This window comes from Salarias fasciatus, chromosome 23 (assembly GCF_902148845.1).
Source record: "Salarias fasciatus chromosome 23, fSalaFa1.1, whole genome shotgun sequence".
NCBI classification, from domain to species: Eukaryota; Metazoa; Chordata; class Actinopteri; order Blenniiformes; family Blenniidae; genus Salarias; species Salarias fasciatus.
In genome coordinates this window covers 17,736,094-17,757,103 of record NC_043766.1, presented here as the reverse complement: position 1 = coordinate 17,757,103, position 21,010 = coordinate 17,736,094, and the positions used below count along the sequence as shown (strand labels likewise).

General features: G+C 40.6%; 2 protein-coding genes across 4 annotated transcripts in view; both read left to right on the top strand.

The window, feature by feature from the left end:
* cep350 (centrosomal protein 350) overlaps nt 1-9,713 on the top strand; it is a 32,038-nt gene extending 22,325 nt beyond the window's left edge. For all 3 annotated transcript variants that reach the window (XM_030082747.1, XM_030082746.1, XM_030082748.1), the window contains 11 exons: nt 848-1,101; nt 1,206-1,375; nt 1,911-2,052; nt 2,654-2,814; nt 2,928-3,061; nt 3,159-3,220; nt 3,320-5,124; nt 5,606-6,133; nt 7,031-7,177; nt 7,375-7,497; nt 8,595-9,713. In XM_030082747.1, coding sequence (XP_029938607.1) covers nt 848-1,101; nt 1,206-1,375; nt 1,911-2,052; nt 2,654-2,814; nt 2,928-3,061; nt 3,159-3,220; nt 3,320-5,124; nt 5,606-6,133; nt 7,031-7,177; nt 7,375-7,497; nt 8,595-8,762 — 3,694 coding nt within the window. In that variant the 3' untranslated portion in view covers nt 8,763-9,713. The remainder of the gene's footprint in view (nt 1-847; nt 1,102-1,205; nt 1,376-1,910; nt 2,053-2,653; nt 2,815-2,927; nt 3,062-3,158; nt 3,221-3,319; nt 5,125-5,605; nt 6,134-7,030; nt 7,178-7,374; nt 7,498-8,594) is intronic.
* A 4,003-nt stretch (nt 9,714-13,716) lies between these two features.
* The window catches only part of qsox1 (quiescin Q6 sulfhydryl oxidase 1), a 32,792-nt gene continuing 25,498 nt past the window's right edge, over nt 13,717-21,010 (top strand). Inside the window, exons 1-6 of the mRNA XM_030083530.1 lie at nt 13,717-14,071; nt 15,627-15,727; nt 18,694-18,742; nt 19,703-19,805; nt 20,485-20,575; nt 20,749-20,894. Coding sequence (XP_029939390.1) covers nt 13,780-14,071; nt 15,627-15,727; nt 18,694-18,742; nt 19,703-19,805; nt 20,485-20,575; nt 20,749-20,894 — 782 coding nt within the window. The 5' untranslated portion in view covers nt 13,717-13,779. The remainder of the gene's footprint in view (nt 14,072-15,626; nt 15,728-18,693; nt 18,743-19,702; nt 19,806-20,484; nt 20,576-20,748; nt 20,895-21,010) is intronic.

Genomic DNA, 21,010 nt, shown 5'->3' with positions numbered 1-21,010 from the left:
TAAGTACAGATGGTCATTGGCTGTAATAGAGTTTGGGAAGGCACTAAACAACCCCCACCCCAGTCTCGTTCTGGGGTTTCCAGCCTGTCATCAGTATACATTAGGTCAAGGGAAAGTCCTTTAAATTAGATCTAGGCAAAATAATACTGTACTGTAATGGCACCCATGTCTGTGGGAGGATTACCAAACCGCTATACAGTGGTTCACTTTATGTATATATGTATGTCTGTATGTATATCTATATGTATATAGAGCTATTTTGCCGGTGATCTGGAGGTAAACTCCGATGTACGTGCCTAAGTATATGGTATTAACAAATGCATTTAGCTGCTGTGTGCGTGTGTAGGCGTGCACCTGCATCACTACTTTGTGTCCAATCCCTTTTTTTCCAGTCTAATGCATGACATCTGACATTGATCTTAAATGCCTCTTTTCTTTTTTTCCTGAGTGAGATTTCATAACTTTTTATTTTGAAGGTATTGGTACACTTCTATACTTGACTCACTCGAATGAATCCTGGTGGCATGTATCCAATGTGTGTGTGTGTGTTTGCTTGCGTGTATATTTCTGAATCTTGTTCACGGTGAGATGGCAGTAATGACTGTACCTCTAAGTGATTTGGGTCTTGCACCTGTGGGATTGTTTTTCAACTGTTTTAATGGTTGATACTTCCTCCTTTCTGTTTCATCATCACTGCCCCTCACTTCTCTGCATCCTACCACCTTTTCCCATTTCGTCTCGTCTTTACCTTTGTCTTCATTTTGTCTGTTTTCATCTCTTGATCTTTTTCTTTTCTTCTACCTCCACTTCCATTCTTTTTCTCTTTCCTCTCGTCATCCAACAACAGGTTCCTGACCAAACGAGAGCAACAGTTGATACAGCGGCGCCACCATGCCGAAGAACTGCTGCAATGGAAACAGCGGTTGGACCAGGAGGAGGCTGAGGTCCGTAGGATGGAAAAAAAGGCCTTGGCTGTATGGAACCAGAAAATGCCTCAGGATCAGCATGAACTGTCCGAGACTCCGAAAGAAGAGACCTCGGATGTTAGCTTTCAACCCAGTCATTTCCAAAGCTCAGAGGACGGAGCTGACAGCGAAAAAGGTGAACTTGTAGCTAACCGTCTTTTTTGCACTGCTCATGGTTTGTGAATATGGAGCAAATCAGTGTGGACAAAAACTAATTAATTTTTATATATTTGCTCTCAGAATATGCGACGGAAGGTGAATGTCCCTCAGTACCCGAGTCCAGTATACACAGCGAGAGACTCACATCACCACCTGCTTCAGTCTCCAAAACTCCTTTGGATTCTAATCGGAACAGCGATCCCAATTACTCCCCGGACTTCACTTCAGCATCTCAGTCACCAAGCAGACAAGTATGCATTAATGTACATTTGTTATTTTTGTGTTTTTCAGAATGTGAACTCTTTGGGAGCGTGCTGTTGTTTAGTGGCCCTGTATTTATCGAGCTGCTAAGCATGTAATATCAATGCATTTCACAACATTTTTACTAAATATTCTGAGCACTAGGGATGTTTAGGACATGTGTTCAGTAAAAAAAACTTGAAATGTATTTTTTGTGTAATGAATTATAAGCACATTGTGTTGTCAATGCCTTTGAGTTAGATGTACATTGTATCACATGTTATGGGCAATTGATATTGAAAACCAAGAAATTTGAAAGCAGTAACGTACCTTATCTTGCTATTGTGTGTATTTGAAATGTGCTTCATACTCAGTGAGGAACTCTCTGAGCATGAGTTCATTTACTGTACATGTAAAATATTAATGCAAGCACACCTCTGATCAATCACCTGACTGTAATATCATGTCCTGAGGAACCAATATTCCACTCTCTTCCTGTCTTTCCTCCTCTTCTTCCTCCGCCTCCTGTCTGGCCTTCCTATCCAGCCTTCTCACAAAGGCACCCACAGGCTCGCCGGCTCTTCTTCAGATGGTAGCAATAAAACCAAGATGCAACTCCGCTCCACCTCCCAAACACCCAGTGAAGTCTACAATCAGTCTGCTGACCCTGCCAAGTCCAAGCAGCTTGGTGAGTTACTGAACAACACACACACACACACACACACACACACACACACACACACACACACACACACACACACACACACACACACACACACACACACACACACACAAATGAATGTTCAGATTTAGAATTTAAATGTTTCCATAAAGTTTTCTGACAGAACGGAGGGATGCTGCAGAGCATGAACATAATACAGCTTTGTTGCTGGCACTCTACTGCCAAGCCTGTGTGATGCTGCCAGAAATACATTATGTGAAGCACTTCATGATATCGAACCTGCATCGCAATATCAGTGGAAGGAGGAAACGTATTTCCATCGTACTTTATTGTACAAGTAAAAACAGTTTTTCTGGTGTTAAATTATGGCTGCATGTTTTAATTTGTAGTTAGGTCACTGTTAAAACCTTTGTTCTTTGTAAAAGTCATTGTTTATTGTGTTTGGAAAAAAAAGGTGCTTTTCTCATTACTGGTAAAGAAAATGTACAATAATCTCCAACGAAAGGCTCTCGAGTTCCAAGTGGGCTAAAAGTTGGATTACCCATTGCTAATCAGATCTGGCTGTGGTTTCACATTCTTGCTTTGACTTATCTGAATTTTCCTTCAGAAACCATTTCTAACCAGAGTGACATAGAGAGTCGGGTGAAGGCTCTGAAGGAAGAAGTCAGAAAACGGAAGCTTATGGCCTACCGTCTAAAAAAAGAGCAAAAGAAGCGAAACAAGGAGCGGCTGAAAGCACAGGAGGCAAGCCTTCTAAAACAACTGCAGGTAGGGCCTGTAGGTGGTTATTAATTGCACTTGTACCATTTTGTTTTGGATTATTCCCTTGTAATAACATTTATTATCATAACTATGTCTGAACTGCTCCACTCTATTTTTAGAATTACAACAACTTCATTGTGAAAACAAAGGCAGAACTGTGCAAAGAGCCAGAGGTAGCACCTGACACCAACTCTCAGATCAACGAATCTACATCCTTTCAAGAACCGTCACTTGATCCGCCATGTCTGCACAGGTACGAACATCAGCTATAAACATGATGATCTTGTGAATATACATTGACGTTCTTGCACAATGTATACAGTGCAGTAAAGCAAATACCTTTTCCTTAGGTCTGAAGAGAGTAAAATCTCAGACTCTGAAAGGACACAGATTGGTGCATCATTGGACCAGAGTGAGTGGAATATATTATTCACATTTATCTACAGTATTGATTTATGACATCATTACATAAAAAACCCTGTAAAAATCCAACTCTTTGCTATTGCTGCAGGTGCCCTTCTTCAGCAGAATTATAGTAAATCCACGCCTGTGCCTGAAGATTTGTCCAATGAGGAGCTGCAAACTTCAACTGTGGCAGTATATGGTGGCAAAGAATGTCCGACTGCAACTCAAGGACGCCAACAGTCCACAGAGTGGCTTTCAGGAACTTCTGAGGACCACAGAGCCAAGTCTGAGAATGATGACATTTCTGATCATAAATCTGATGTACTGGAAGAGCTGGAGGGGGAAAGGAACTCAAAGGCTGACGAACACTCGGAGCCTCTCCTCAAACTAGAAAGGGACTCCGATCTTGACTACCAATCTTCTGCACCTAAGCATGCTTCCTCTCTCACTGATGATGAAGAAAGTGAACATGCTTCATATGTCAGCTCAAAAAAGGATGGAGAGATAAAGCAGAGGCAAACATCTGAAAGAGAGGAAAATCAAAAGTCCAAAAATCTTGCCTCTTATTCCCCAAGCCCTTCATTCAGTGACTCTCATTCTCCCGATTCACCTGCTCTACCTTTCAATAAGGAAACACTCACAAATAATATCGAGGCTCCTGCATCAGTAGATCGTTATCATGACGATTTTGAGTCATCAGTTGATTCTTCACCCAGGGAAGATCGGCGTAGTTTTCATGCTGAATCTCAAGTCTCTTCTTCTCTCCCAAAAGTCAAAGGTTCACCTGCTAGCAGAGCCACAACGTGTGACAGCCAAGAGGAAGTCACAGAGGAAGACATACCCGAGGAGCTGACATGCCGCTCTCCGAATGAGCCAAGCCAGCAGTCTGAGAGACAGCTCGATCTGGATAAGCAGCCAAAAGATTTCAAACTGGACAGTGAGCACAGAAGTTCTAGCCATTCTCCTCTGCAAACCCCGGTGTCTCAAGAAAAAGATGAAATGCCAGGTTTCAAAATTGGAGATAGGGTCCTCGTTGGTGGTGTCCAGCCTGGTACCCTAAGGTTCAAAGGTCCAACCAGCTTTGCCAATGGCTTCTGGGCAGGTGTGGAGTTGGACAAGTCTGAAGGGAGCAACAATGGCACATATGATGGAGTCGTGTACTTCCAGTGTGAAGAATCCCATGGTATCTTTGCTCCTCCCGACAAAATCACACATCTTCCAGACAAGTTTGAGCTTTACACGGACACCACAGAGGATGAGGACTCGTTCTTTGATGACTTGTCAGGGAAAGGTGGTGAGAGACCCAAAACAAATGAGGACAATTCGCGTGAACAAAGCAATCACAAGACTGAAGATGAAAAAACGTCTTTTATGGACACAAGGCATGGAGATAAAAAGATTATGGGCAAATCTCAGAAGGACCAGCCTCAACTAAAAACCACATCCTCCTTCCATTCTCAGCATCACAAAGAATCTGAGCATTCAGGGTCTAATGGTGATGCTCGAGACATAGTGTTGAAGTTTAAAGATGCGTCACACTCTATTTTCATCTCAGATTTGGAAAGTAAAGAGATCACAGCCCTGACTGAGAGAGATGATTTTACTCCAGTAGAGCCAACCATAAATATCAGAGATGACATTATTAGAAAAGAGACGGACATCGTTCTGGTAGACACATTTGCTGACAAACTTGTCAACACTTATTTGAAAGATACCCTGATGCAGTTTGCTGAAATTAAAAAGGCTAAAGAGCAGAAGATAGCGTCGCTTAACCAGGAGAATGGAGACTTGTTTAGTGAATCTGCTGACAGAGAAGAATGGATCACTCCAGTGGATCAAAAAGATGGTCTGCCGTTCTTCCTACCAGCTGACAAAGAGGAATTATCTTCTCCAGAGCTGTGTAACCGACCAGTAAGTCTGACTCAGATTTTTCACTAATACGTTGTGAAAAAGTCTTTACTTCTGGATAACGTTTTGCCTTCATATGCAAGAACTCAATTTTTTCAAATCAAATCTGCAAGGATTTTAAAATGTGACAGTGTTTTAAGTAATTATTGAACTGCTGCATGTTATTTGGCAGTACCAGTTGTATTATCTACTCACTGACTAATCAGTTGTTTACTTAACCTAAAAAAAACCCTATTTTTTTTAAAAGGGTGTTCAAAGTCCAACTTTATGTTGACAGGCTATTGGATTTAGTGGTCTTTACAGAAAGTTTTAGTGTTGGTAACATCATTCAGACGCTTCACGCTTCAAGACTACAGGTTGAATCTGTGACTTATGATGTGAGTCCTGATACCACGTTGTGAGAAGATTCTACACATGCGCTTGGGGTTCTGATATAAAAGTCAAAGTTATTAATTTCCTTTTCTCATCTGTCCTCCCATTACAGGAGAGTCCAGTATTGGGGGCTGTTGGTCAAGAGGAGCTTGCCAAGCGACTAGCAGAACTGGAACTGAGCCGTGAACTGCTGGATGAGCTGGGTGATGATCAGGACTGGTTTGATGAAGACTTTGGTCTCAGCTCAAGAAGAGAACAGCAGAGACTCAAACAGGAAGAGGAAGAGGCAAGGTTGGGAGGAGGTCTCGGAAGATCCGGTTCATCGACTGTGGTAGCTATGGGAGGGATGGTTTCATCAAGTCTGGAGCAGCAGGTGAAGACTCCTCCTCGGCCAGAGCTCCCTCTCCCGTTGCCTCCTAAACTACCCGAGCAGCCGGCGATGGTAGTGCCACATTCGGCTGCAGAGGTGGAGAAGATGGTCCATGCTGCAACTCAGGAGATCTGGGAGAGATGTGAGCTCGGGAGCGGGGAAGAACTCAACCTTGCACAACTGCCGAACCCTCAAGCTTCACAGCAGTATTTAGGGAAAGAGCCTGACAGCCAGGATCCAGAGGCTCTGTCTATCCATAGCTACAGAAAGGTAAAAGAACCCTTCTAAAAACATCTAATAAAAACAATGTACCTTGATCAACCCTGACATTTCGACCACCTGGCTAATATCGTGTAAATCCGCGTTTTACCACCTGAACAGCTTTTGCCTACTGAGGCAACAACTCCATTAGACCTCTCAACCTATGTTGTGTTGTCAGTTATCAGTTACCACAGTGTGAGCAACATATTATGGGAGTTGAGAGGTGGGGTCTCCATTGAACTACGTGCACAGTGACTCTAGCCCACCCATGTCACTGGTTCATTGCTTTTCCTCCCTTGGACAGCCTTTTAGACACTGACCAGAGCAGAACCGGAGAACCTTACAAGCGCTCGTCTTTCTTATTCTGATCCATTAGTCTGTCAAACACAGCTCTGTTCTAACCCTTGTTTTTTTTCAGTTTTTAATACATCAACACAGTCCCTGACATTATTCAGCTTAACAGTTCTAATCAGTATTTGTGCATTGCAAAAAACTCAAAGCCTGTCTTCCCTGCAAAAAAGTGGTAACTCTTCAACATAGCTGTCATAAATTGATAATTTTCTGTCTTGTGCAGTTGGATCTGCACTGCATGGTAAATGGAGTACTCAGTCTGTCTTCATATGTTTTCAACACGTAATTAGTTATGGTACTCAAAGAGCAAGCATGTAAATTAGGATCCAGTGTGTTGAGGAAATGTGAGATTATCTGTAGCATACAGCAATATCTATCTCTTGTAAACAATCATGTTTTGAAAATAGGACTGTAGATTGGGTACTATGTTTGAGTTGCATAATCTTTAACTCTTTTACCTTCCTCCAGAGCATATGGCACAATATACTTTTGTAGTAAACATTTTATGTATTGTCTGACAACTCTAAGCCTTCTGTTTTGTTTTTGTTGTTTAAGGCTGTGTATGACCTTACATGGGAAATACTTCAGGGCATCTACTCTGAAGACTCCAACATAGATCAGCCTCAGTGGTTCAAACCTCGTCGCGCCAAGTCGTCGTCCTTCCACAGAGTCAAGACGCCAGGAGAACTGAGCAAAATCCAGGTGCAGCACTTTAAAACAGCGAAGTTTTTGTTTGTGTGTTTGCTTGTTTGTTTTGTTACCCGGGATGGATATGAAAATATTTAATTAAGTGAAAGTCTTTAATTGAGTGAAAGACAGAAATAGAAATGCAGTGTCATTTTCTTAACACAGGATTTAACACGGTGTGCTTGTTTTCTGCCGGTCACATTGTCAAACAGGAATTCATCACTGCAGAAGTACTGAAACTGTACGGTTTGGCAAAAGATCAGAGCCAGAAGACTGATTGGCAGAAGATGCTCAAATTTGGCAGAAAGAAGCGAGACAGAGTTGATCACATACTGGTAGGTCTTCTACAGTGTTTGTACACAATACACCCATGCTTTTGACTTTAAAGGAATACTCCGAAGATTTTGGACCCACGCCCTATCCCTATCATTTACACAGTGAGATAAGCTCATAAATACCTTTTTTGTGGCTGTTCGTCCAGCCGCTGGCTCCCAGCTGTTAGCATCGTAGTTAGCTTAGCTCAACTGCGAGAGGTGAAGAGGAGACAGAGCCGGACTGACAAAAGTGGACAAAATAGTCCTTCCAGTGGTCCAGGGGATGGCGTATTAGCACGTGAAGTAAATCCGAATGGTTATAAAACATTTTAAAAGATGTGTTTTCTTTTCAATCCATTAAAATAACGTTTTGATATACACTGACCTGCGCATGCGCAGTGCTCCGCGGAAGGATATACCGCCGCACAGCAGTAGCAGCCATAGACTCAGCCGCTGTACGCCGGTATATCCTTCCGCGGAGCACTATGCTTGCGTAGATCTGTGTGAATCAAAACGTTATTTTAACGGATTAAAAAGAAAACACATCTTTTAAAATGTTTTATAACCATTTGGATTTACTTCACGTGCTAATACGCCGTCCCCCTGGACCACTGGAAGGAGTATTTTGTCCACTTTCGTCAGTCCGACTCTGTCTCCTCTTCACCTCCAGCAGTTGAGCTAAGCTAATTACGATGCTAACAGCTGGGAGCCAGCAGCTGGACAAACGGACACAAAAAGGTATTTATGAGCTTATCTCACTTTGTAAATGATAGGGATAGGGCGCGGGTCCAAAATCTTCGGAGTATTCCTTTAATATTTGAATGGATTTATCTAATTTTGTGTGGATTTTAAAATACAATGTGACACAATCATATAATCCTTCTGAAGGGGAGAAGCAAAGTTTATCTGGCTCAAGTTCACATCAACCTCATGTTTTTTGTTTTTTTTTTAAACCTCCTAATCACTTAATCATCTCTTCTCATTTCTCAGTTAAGTTGCATTGATGTGCTGTTATAACATTCTGTTTTTCATCCCCAGCACAAAATGCATAAATACTCGTAGCTCAACATTGCTCGCAAAAGACGGTCACGATGTAGCTCACCCGATCTCTTTCTCAGGTTCAGGAGCTCCATGAAGAAGAGGCCCAGTGGGTCAACTACGATGAGGATGAACTGTTTGTCAAGATGCAGCTCGCAGACAGCATCTTTGATGCCCTGCTTAAGGACACTGCAGATGTCCTCACATTAATTTCTGACAAGAGGGCCAAAAGAGACACCCTCTCCTGACAGCTTTCATAAATTTTAAACAACAACTGCTAGCTCACTCCCAACCTTTCCTCACCCCCGTGAACTCTAACCAGCCGAACACCGCTCGGGCTTCCACCACTTGATGTGCCAACAGCAACCCTCTGATGCCTTCAGTCCCACTATTACCTCTCAGCTTAGCGACTTGTCTTGTCCTTATTTCTGTGATGTTAAGTTGCTCAACTTGCTTTTACTTGTAACGGTGATGTAATTTTCTTTAGACACAAACCGCCTTTTGGGAAATCCGACCTTTTTGAACTTTATCACTGTTGAGTCTGAGCTGTCAGCCCCTTAATGCCAGTTGGAAAATCAATAGATGTGCTGGCAGGGTGGACAGTGCCATTTGCTAGCATGTTAAAAAACCTTGAATGCTGCCAAATAGATTGCTCCATTGTAGACTTAAGTCTAACATCCACATGAAGCAGCACTGTGTTGTTAGACTTTCTAATTGTATCGTGTGTCTGTGTGTATGTGTGCAGTTTAGATTGTAATTTGACAAAAAACCTTGTTGTGTTGGCTTTGTAATCCCACTATTTGAAATTAGTTTTGCATCGGAGTGACCACTCTGCTCTAGTTTGCAACGGTTTTGATAAGTATTTCCTAGTCTCTCAAATGGCCTTAGATGAAGAGAAATTGATTTTTTCAATCACTTCACAGTTGTTTACAGAGACTTTCTGGTCTTTGTCAAATAAGTCACTCGATTAGTGGTCTCTGGTCTAGTTACCCACTTGGTCACTAAAAACAAGTGACAATTTGCTCTTCAAGGCTCCTTTTAGGTTGAGAACAAATTTAGCTTTACTGCCTTGGTGGAGTCTCTTAGTTTGGGGACTGTGTGTGTGTGTGTGCGCGCGTATGTGTGTGTCCAAAAAAAAAAAACTTTTGTAAATCAGGAAGTTGGCACTTAAAATTAATTCTTATTAAATTTAAACTATAGGGGACAGTGAAGACAATTTGTCATTTGTGAATAATCTGCACTGTGTGAGAACCTTACAGATTTCAGATAATATATAAAACACTTCTGCCTCCTTGATTATTTATTGTGTGCAACAGTTTGATTAGTGGTGAAAGTGAACATTAAGAATTGTACATGGTCTTGAAAATGTACAGAGATTAAGTCTTTTCGGAATTGTATAAAGAAAATTTTATGTTAATGTAAAAGCACAAGTATAAATGTGAATGTGGCAATACTTAATGTAGGCAAAACCAGAGAACTGCTTAATTGCTCAAATGCTTAAAGGAGTGTCGACAAGAATGAACTGACAGTGTGAGTGTATTGAAGTCAGAACTGCACAGTTGATGATTACGATAACAATGTCCCACCTCTGAAATATCAGTTTTGGGAGAAATTAATGTTGGAAAAATCTCATTCACTCTGCAGGGTACGCTTCTATCCAGTTGCTTGTGCTTCATTAGGTTTTTCTAAAGCTCCTTTCACTCTCTCTGGTTCCAGCTGACCTTCTTATTTTCGAAGTTTTTTTTTTAATTTTTTTTATCAATTGTATGCCACTAAAAATTGGTATGCATGCAGATGTATTCTCTCAACTTGATACACATTGCATAGTGTTAAAGTGGGACACAAACTGACAGTATGGCTTTGTGTTTTTAGAGGCACATTGTGGCACAGTGCTGAAATGCTGGACTTTAGCCTTACTTCCTTTAGTTTAGTGACCTGGGAAATCACTCTATGGTCGTCTGTGTTATCTGATTCCTAGCCAAGCATTTGCAAGAGAAACATCAGGTTGGGTAGCAGTGCTGTTACTCACTTCATGTGCTGCTAAATACAGTATCTCTCACTGCAGTAAACTGCAAGTTCAAGTGTAGCCTGCTGATGTATTCAGACTCCAGAGATGGTCTTTCTCCACATTCAGTTTAAGTGCCTCTTTAAGATAAGTTGACTTTTTTCCCCCAAAACTTTGTGATGTCTCAACATCCTTTGGACCTATGTTCATTGAATGTCTCTTTCGACTGCTGTATACTACCATTTTGTAAAGGATCCTCCGATAGCTGCTCTTCCTTCTTACCGGTTTACCAGGAATTCAGTTTCTGCCTTATCAATCTTTCTGTACTGAAGCGTAGTGTAGTAGAAGAGGTTTTTAAACCTTCTCATTTCCCTATGCCTCGTCCTGAGGAAACTTACAACAGTGTGAAGGTCACCTGCTTTTTGACAACCTCGCCCATGCATCTTTTCATATAAATACAGTAGAGTCACTCTATTCATATGTTGTATGAGGAACTAGCTTGTGGACACGTCACACACTTGAGTGGCTCCGGGCTGCACAGTGTTAGTCACTGAGCTGGCGTGGATAAAGACAGATGACTGTATCAAGGGCTTCTTTTGGTCCCACGGTCAGTGTTTCTTCGATCCAACAGACTGATTGTCACGTTTAACAGCGCATAAGTCCTCACTGACCGTATGGAGCTAAAGTGACCTTAAACTGAGTACCTAGACTTTGTTTTTCTACTGTCGCTGATGTGTACGTTCAAGCTGTAAATTATATAATGTAGTGAAAAGACCAAAAAAGATTTTATACCAATCTCTTCATGCTGTACGAATTGTCTGTCTAGTCTGTATTCTTATGTAACTGTAACGATGACATGAATAGTACTTTAGAAACACTTTGTGCAAGGCTTTATGATAAAACCCTCTACAACTGTCCTTTTTAATTTACTTGTGTGGGAGGAAGTTGATGCCTCCTATGTAACTATGCAGTACTTGGTCACATGTACGGACCTTAGCTTAGACCTCCACTCTCTTCTGTATATATAACACACATCTTTTAGCAGCTGGAAGCTGTTTGCCGGCGGTTGGTTTGGTCAGTTCTCTGGTCAGAGGTTTCAGTCTCGCTAACAGTTTCACCATATTTTCATTGATGTAGATTGAGCAGAAAAAAAAGAATTTTTTAAAGTAGACATGGAAAATTTTAATATTGAATTAAATCGGTCAGGCTAAATAGCTCCTCATCTTTTGAAATGGTCATTAATATTTATAATTATGCGATGTGAGTGTACGTTAAGTGCACTTGATGACTTGTACAATTCTTATATGGGTGTAAATATCTGATCTGACCCACTATGTTGCTGTAACCTAAACAATTGTTGTGTAAGTAAAGACTTTCTCTGCAAATATGTACATAGTATATATTTGATCACTAAATAAGGTTTCAAATTGTAAATAAAGTTTTGTTTTTGAAGGAATGTGAAGTCTTGCGTGTATTCTGTTTAAATATGCTGGGTTGATGCTCAGGTAAACGGGATCCATGTAGTATTGACATCTTTTGTTTTTTCCTATTTGCTTTAGCTAAATGAAAATGAGACTTTTTGAAAATATCTTTGACAGCTACCAAAATAAATCAAAAGGAGATCCTTAACCTAAAGTGCCCCATCTGACTGGCACATTCATAAATATTCAGTGAAGTATGTTTCACATACAGTCTCACTGATGGCTTAATAGCCAATAAATGTCTATAAACCAGAGGTGATGAATTACAAGGAGATTGCTGTAATAAAGAACTCTTTGGGTACTGGAACTTCTTAGCATGAAAGGCTAAACTATGTGTTGTATGTTTATGTTGTGCTGATGAAACCAAAGGACCAAGAAAAAGGCTTAACTATGTTCAAATGAACAAAACCTGTTTTAAGTAACTTTGTATCGGTTGACGAAATATTATTTTGAGTTTAAGGTTTTGAGTGAGCAATATAAGTCACAGGTTATCCACCTTTCTTGAATATGAGGTTATTGAATGACCTTTGGGTTTCTGCTGCATATCCATCTGACTATGTGCCACTGCAGGGCACACACATGACAGACCACCACTCCATCACATGGCAGCCTCTCTCTCTAGCTCTCTCTCTCACACACACACACAGTCATTCACAACTACAGGCATCTCCAGAATTGTGAATTAACCACCAGCAAATGTAATTTGGAAGGTGGAGGGAAACTAGAGTACCTGGAAAACTATAAAGTGGAAAATTAGGATGTTAATTGCAAAGAAAAAAGATTGGATTTAGCTAACAGCAGCCAAATAAATAGACACACCAAATGGACCATTGCAAAGTTGTTTTTTTCTCACTAAAAAGGTCATAATGAAAAGGGTCTTTATCATTCTTCTTTCTGGTGACTTTTAGAGGCATCTTACCCACCAAGTTGACACATCATATGAGCCTTATTTTATCCGGATCCACCGACACAGCAGGGGTGTCCAATTTATGGTCCATGGGGCAAATTACTGCCCATGAACCACTGTAACCTGGCCCCTGAGAATTATCAAATAGTATTCAGCTACAGTGGCCTCCCAAACTTTTCACAAAGCCAGATATGGAAACGTGTGGTGTTTATCAACTGCATTTGACGTGTGAATATTACTGGCTTCAATGAAACAATGTGATAGATTCCAGTGTAAGTGTATATTTTTATATCGTCTAATGTTTGTCAGTCTGGCCCTCAGGGAAAGTTGTTTTTGCAGACCTGGCAGCTCAGACAGAGACGTGCGGTATCTAAAGTTTGGAGTAAATATCGGTGATCAAATCAACCTTTATTTTTATAAATATGAAAAGTGATATGCAAATAAAGTTTGATTTGATTTGATTTGATTTGGTACATTGAATAAATACAGTTACTTTAACTTTTTTTTCCTAATAAAATTGTTTCCAGGTTTATTGTATATACGGACTCGTTTACTGATAGCTTTGTTGATTCAAGTCGTGCAGTTCCAGTGTGTCAGATTAACCCCGATCAGCAGATTTGTTTCGTGTAAAAGTTGTTCGTCTCTTTAAATTACCATCACAACTTCAAGGAGACGCGGAGTGCGCGCGCTTAACGGGCGCACTCAGCTGGCTCCGGAGGGGGAGGACCCATGAAGTCTGCAGGCCTTAGGAAAAAAAAAAGAAAAGAAAAGCAACGAGCAGGAAAGTTGTGTCAACTTTGTTGACAGGGAGGAGGAAAGTGTCCGCACTCAGACTCTCAGCCAGCGGCGGCAGCAGCAGCTCGGAGGGGAAGATGGCGCGGCGCTGCGGCCGTGCCACGTCTCGGTTTGCCGAGAAAATACAAACGTCTCCGAGAAAGACAGCGATATCTGCGGCGCTGTTGTGTGTGTGGGTGCTTTTCCCAGCCGCTGCCGAGGCCGGACTCTACACATCCTCCGACCTGGTCGTGTTGTTAACTCCGGAGAATGTGGGGTCGGTTCTGGTGAACTCCACGGCCGCGATGGTGGTGGAGTTTTACGCGTCTTGGTGCGGACACTGCATCGCCTTCTCCCCGGTGTACACGCGCCTGGCCAGAGATGTTAAAGGTTGGTACAGCGCTGCAGCTCTCGTCTCACACTGCCTCTCCATTGCATACGTTTCGAGCAACTGCCAAAGGATGCAAGTCCGTGCCACTGTTGATGGGGACAGTAAATAAACTTTCTGAAGGGATTGTTTTTAAGGGGGTGAGGGGGTTGCACTAAAGGGTTCCATCCAAACTTCTTCACGAAGGTTTCGACTTCTTCACTGTAGTTTCATAACTTTCCAACTGCATCATATATGCAAATGATTTAAGTTTTCGTCCTTAAAAGAATTGCATTGTCAAATTACAGATACCTGTTGTCTATATTGATGAGAAATATATCCTCTGCATGCAAACTGTTGCATTTTTGAACAGGTGACCTAACTTCACTTGTGTGTCAAGCTAAGGATATGGAGAAGAATTACAGAAACATTTTAACTGTAAACATCTACAGTGCCTCTCTCTTGAACCTGATGTGCATGTGAACAGTGGGGTACCAAGCTTCTGTTTCTGTCTGTTAATTAGAGCATGTGATCTAATGAAAGTGTTTTTATTCAGCTCAGTACTGTGGCTCTCCATCACATCATCTCCTGAGCCAAAGCCAGCAGAAATATCACAAAGCCTTGAGAGTGGAAATGTAATTAGGTTGACCATCAAGGGTGAAGTTGGTGATTCCTGGTTCCAGCCAGGGTTCTCCTCAAATACTGAGATTAGGATCATCAAGCTTCATATTTCAGTTCTTTTGCTTTTGCTTTTTTTTTTTTTTTTTTTTTTTTTTTAGAATTTTACTCATACTTAAGTCCCCTAAAAAAACCACCTCATCTTCTTCTGTAATCATAGATTGATAATGGATATAGGCACAATTTGATTTTATTTAGCAGCATTTTAATTTAACCAACACTGTTATTCTTTTAAATACACTGCTTGTTTTATATCTACATTTTTTTAATCTGTAACATTTATTTACTTCATTGTTCATTTGAGAGATACTCTTTTGATAGTAGATATTTCATACAGGTAAACTGAATCAAATACCTGGTATCAGTGGAATAAATAATCCAACAGTCTCTCCCCAACCAAACCAACACTAATTTTACAATCTTATGGTCATTATGCTTTGCTAAACATTTTCTCTCCTCAGGTCTGCACTTATGTTAGTGTTTCACACTGTAACACGATGTCAACTGACCACACTTGATGGCAGAAGGACCTTACAGGCCTTTCAGGAGGAGTTAGAAATACCTTGACATAGGCAGTAGTGCTGCTTCAGCTGTGAGTGTTACTATATCAGCTACCGCAGTCCTCCTGATGACAGGAGAAGAAGACATTTTGCCCCAGAAACTGCCTACACAGGCCCGCAAGAGATATCACGACGAGTGACTTACCAATTTTAACAAACAAATTGCAAACGTGACTATTAGACAGTTCTCAAAGAAGATGGTGTTGTCAGTTTGGCAGGATTCCTCTTTTTGCTGAGACCTTTGCCATCTTGTATTGACACATGGCTTTTGAACACGGTGCATGGTACACTAAATATTTACTGTGGCTCTCTCCCCCTCTGTTTGTTGTCTGTTGTTCAGAGTGGAAACCTGCTGTGAACCTAGCAGCCATTGACTGCGCTGCAGAGGAGAACAGGAAAATCTGCACTGGCTACAAAATCAGAGGGTATCCCACTCTAAAGGTATCACGGTGTACACATGAAGCCGCTGCCACGGGTGGAAGTAACTTTACTTTCATAAGGACATATTGCTCAGTCAAAAGAGTTGCTTTGTTGTGGAATGTATATGTATATGTTGAAAATCATACATGTTTGCTGTGCTTGGTTAAAAATTTGAATTATTTTTTTAATTAACTGATCTGCATTTTGCAATCATTTGGCTTTATTATTGCAACATACATTTCTGTAACCTTCCTTAGCAGAGACAGGATGACACTGCAGGTGCAATTAAACCACATATTCATATCTAGGCCACGTGGTGGAACAGTGGTTAGCGCTCTTGCCTCACAATGAAGAGGTCCTGGGTCAAGTACCGGCTGGAGCCTTTCTGCTTCGATTTTGTGTGTCCTTTCTGTTTGTGTGTGTGTGTGTGTGTGTGTGTGTGTGTGTGTGTGTGTGTGTGTGTGTGTGTTTGTGTGTGTGCGTTTGTGTGGAATTGCCTTTCAGGTACTCTGCTTTCCTTCCACAGTTCAAACACATGCACAGCCACTAGCTCCTCCAGAGCGCTGTTGATGGGTCAGTTCAGTTACAGAAATTTCTCCAAGAGGATTTATAAAATATGATTCTTCTTCTTCTATTCTCCTCTCACTCTGCATCATTTAGTTTGTATGTGTGTCTGTGTGTGTGCCTATCTCTTCATTTGCAGCATTCTTCCCCTCTATTATTCATGTTTTGCCCCTGGTAACCACAATAGTGATTTTGATGACAATCATGTCGGGCTGATCACGTTTACACAATAATGGCCGAGACAGTAATTTCTCTCCGCCTTTTAATCCTGTGCAGAGTCACGGGGAGCTGAAGCTGATCCCAGCTCAGTTTGGGCAATGCCAGGTTACGCCCTGGACAAGCCCAGTCCGTCACAGACCAAACACACTCTTTTACACCTATCTGCAAATTAGGGGCACTCATTAACCTCACATGCAGGTTTGTGGACTGTGGCAGGACACACACACACACACACACACACACACACACACACACACACACACACAGTTACATCGCGCAAACTCCACACAAGTCGGTGTTTGAACCTGGGCCTTATTGTGAGGCGAGCTTGTTAGCCACTGCTCCACTATGAAGCTCATTAAATTGAAATTAAATTGAATCAATAACATTCCTGGTTTTTGATAATTAAGTTAAATTAGGTTGAAAGGTTTCTGCTAATTAAAGCAGTTATGGAGAAGGACCTACTTTCTACTTTTAGTTGAGTATTTTTCAACAGCAGTTCCTCTACTAGCAGCTGAATATGACTGAACCAGAGTAACATTAGTTGTGCTTCAGCATAAATCCTCGGTCGTCTGTCCTTTGTCTGCTGGCAACACAGGTCCAAATACTGTGTTCTCCATCTTCTCATGGTAGGCTCTGTTTGTAATGTTCCTCAATTATTCACGAAGGACACTGATTAGATGATCACTCAAGCAATAGCTTACTATCTTTTTGTGAAATATTCAATTAATTTAAGGATAAATGCAAATAAAACTGCTGAATTAAGTAGGTTAATCTAAAAAAAAAGAGACAAGAACTAGCCAAAAGCAGCTTTGTTCTTCTGATTTTTATTTATTTATTTATTTATTTTTGTGAATAGCTATTCGAAAGCTGAAATAATCACTTCACTAATTGAACATTTGATGGACAGAAAATTAATCAGTATCCACTGTGTTTTGAAAGTCGTGTCAATTTTCCGCGCATGTTCACTTTATAAACATGTCATTAATGTGAATTTTCTCTCCATTCCATTTTTTTTTTCCTCTTTAACTAGACAGCATAGTTCTACTTTTGGGACTGTTTTTGTTGAAAGACATTGCATTTGTTGTATTGTCAGTAGGAATACTAATTAATTCATTTTTAATAGATTAAATTTTAGCTGCAGCTGTGATTTGACCAGGCACTGTCAGATATTTGCTAAATACGACAAAAATGAAGGCGCTGATGAAGCAAAACCCTGATTCTTGATCTCTCTTGATCTGTGATTTGCATAAATGAATTGATTAATAGTAGTGTCATCACATTTCTGTCATGCTCGCTGTGGTTACTTATCTTGCGCCAGCACACAGGGCTATATTGAGCTCAGTCCTGCTGCTGCTGCTGCTGGCATACATTTTTCTGACTGGGCCATAAAAGGAGTGAGGAATGTTCACAGTTTTGCTTAAACCTGTCTCTGAGTTCCCTTAAAGCCCTGATGTGTCTTGATTTTGAGTAATATTTCCTGAAAAACCATTTTCCAGGGAGAAAACCTCTTTTCTGTTCCTCAGTGCTTATGTTCATGTCCTTGATGAATTGTGAAGCACCAGCATTTTAAAATCAGTTGAACTGTTTTTTTTTTTGTCTATAATGAAAAAAGTGTGTTTTCCAGTGACGTGATGAAAAACTTGGAGTTTTTATTCAATCACCTTGTTGGATCAAACAACAACTATAGCAGGTGTTGTGTAAAACTTGGTGAACTGCTTATGTAAGGCACAGTTCTGTTTTTGCTGTAGCGTTCGATTGCAGTGTATTGTGAAATGTGAATGGATGATTTCTGATGCTGTGAACAGTTTTGTGAATTTGACACACCAGGCTGAACACGGCGAATCCAGTGTGGCCTTCACTTTTGCATGATCAGCAGACACACTGCAGAAATGCTCCTGTTCCAAACATCTGTGTTTGTATTTGTGTCATATCGGCTCAGTCAGCATTCGTACGCGTTACAGCCTCTGCTCTCGCTCTTCCAGTGAAAGCTGAAGAGACAAAGAGCTCCTTCTGTTAGAGCTCACAATGGAGCTCTAACATCTGTGCTTCATTTTAACCAGGAAGGACTCAGAGGTCGAGATGGGCAGCGTGGAAGGCTCCCCCCACCATATATTACACAACCTTGCTTTGCTTCTCTCATGGTTGTGTGAGGGCTGCTGAATCTGATCCCTGACCCCCCCCCCCTCTTTTTTTTCCTGCAGTTTTTCCATGCCTACTCCATGTCAAATTTTACAGGACTGGCTTTTAAAGGTATTAATAATACACACTCATACATTCACACAGTTCAGATGCTTCATGCTCTTATTTGCTTACAGGCTTCTTCATACATCTAAAATAGTTTCACTCTCCAGGATGGTGCACTGAAAACAAACAACCTTAAGCAAAGTAGTCTCAAGTTCCTCAATGTAGTTAATCTTCAGATCGGCCAGACATTCAACTGTCCTCCTGTCTGATATTATATGTTTGCCTGTTGAGTATTTCCTCCCTGTACATTAGTGGAGTTGATGTTTAAAATATTTCTACTCAACTTTGAGGATCATTCCCTCAGGTTTCAGTAAGGATTATGTTTATCATTATGTAGCATCTCCTGTTTTGAGTGGTGTTGATACTGTATGTGACTATGTTTAGGAGATGTTTCTATATTCAGTTTTTTGTGGATTGCTCAATAACCTGAATGCCTGAAAGCAATGATCGTCCAAGTATTGATCTTCAGCTTTATCTGTCAATCTGAGATTTATCCATCTGAACTACTTGATAATCGTCTGTAGTTTGATCATTTTGATCTTCAGAATATTTGCTATTTCAAGTTGAAGAAAGACTTTCTTGTTTCCAATATAAGCACACATTTTATAAGAAATTCTTTAACCTCAGCTTATTTATACATATTGGAGACTGGATATGAAAAACTCCTTTTATAGCTATCTATATAAATGATCTGCCGCCAATTAGTCTGATTGGTTGTGAAATGCTCTTCCAACCTTTCTTTATTTGTCCCACAAACATTTTAAGCATTTTTTGTTGAGATGTGCCATCAAACTCAACATTACCACCATTTTGAAATGATACAAATAGTATTCTATGATAATGATATAATGATTTGAGTTAGTGACAATAGTAACGTCATTCTATTCTTTCTATTTTTATTTACATTGTGCATTTTGTCTCAGCTGTTCTGGAAATTAAGACTATATAATATATTTGGATTTGTAGATTTTCCTCGAGATCTTCGCGGTCTTCGTCACAGAATCATTGACAAACTGGAAACCCATAAAGAGCCCTGGCCTCCGGCCTGCCCCCCGCTGGAGCCCACCAGGTAAAACACACAAGCACTTATACTGTTGGTCTCGTTTCAGTTAGTATTTACACTCTGTATTGATCAGTCTTTTCACTGGCCTCTCTCCATTTATGTAATCATTTTGTTATGATCTTCCTATGATCTCTTTACATCCCCAAAACACATTGTATTTTCATTGTGTTTAAAGTGCAGCCTAAAGTTTGCATAGAGTTGCAACACTGATTTTCTTTTACTGCTGCTTCAAGAATTGTTTTGTTTTATTTTTTTTACTTTTGGTTACATAATTTTTTTTTTTTTTTTAACTTTTCTTGCTCCTAAGTTTGTCATCATTTCTGCAGTTGTGTGTGCTGTTTATGTGCAGACTATTATTATGACTCAGGAAGTAAATATGAGGAACCTGAGTTTGCTTTTCTCCTTGGACTCAGACCGAAAGTACAGTTTCTCCTTTTTCTCTGTGAAGACGTTATTGCTTATCTTTTTTCTACACAAACAAAAAGCACCTTTTCACAGGAGCTGTCAGGAAAGAGAATGCTTTTCTTTAAAGTTTTGCGTCAGTGGTTTCACAACATTCTGATTCACTGTAAATTTGAATTTTTGTTTGTTTGTTTTTAATTAAGAAAAAATAAAAGTGATTATTGAAGCCACTTATCAACATCATGGGAAGTTTTACCTGTTTGGTCTGTTTGTCTACCTCCAGCCAAGCTGAGATTGACAACTTCTTCGAGACGAACAATGTTCAGCACCTGGCCCTGATCTTTGAAGAGCCCCAATCCTACGTCGGCAGAGAGGTAGAGGGTTGTTTTTTTTACTCATTCTGATCAGTCATACCGCGCTGTTTTAGAAGAAATAACTGAATTTTCTTAAATGAAGTCAAGATTTTGTATGATGTGCTCTGTTAAAATTTAACCCGAGGAACATGTTTCTGCCGGTCATCACTGTGTGTCTGTGTTGTGTGCGTTAGGTAACCCTGGACCTGCTGCAGTTTGAAAACATTGCTGTGCGGAGAGTCCTGAATACTGAGGAGGGTCTGGTGGCCAAACTGGGAGTGACTGAGTTTCCATCTTGCTACCTCTATTACCCAGGAGGCAACTTCACCAGACTCCAAGTGTGAGGACCGGTCTTTGTCTTTACTTCTTCTGCAGAACTCTCTCTTTTTCATTTCTAGTTGTGTTTATTTTAATTCTCTCTCTGGTTGACTCGTCACAATATAAACCCAGTACCTT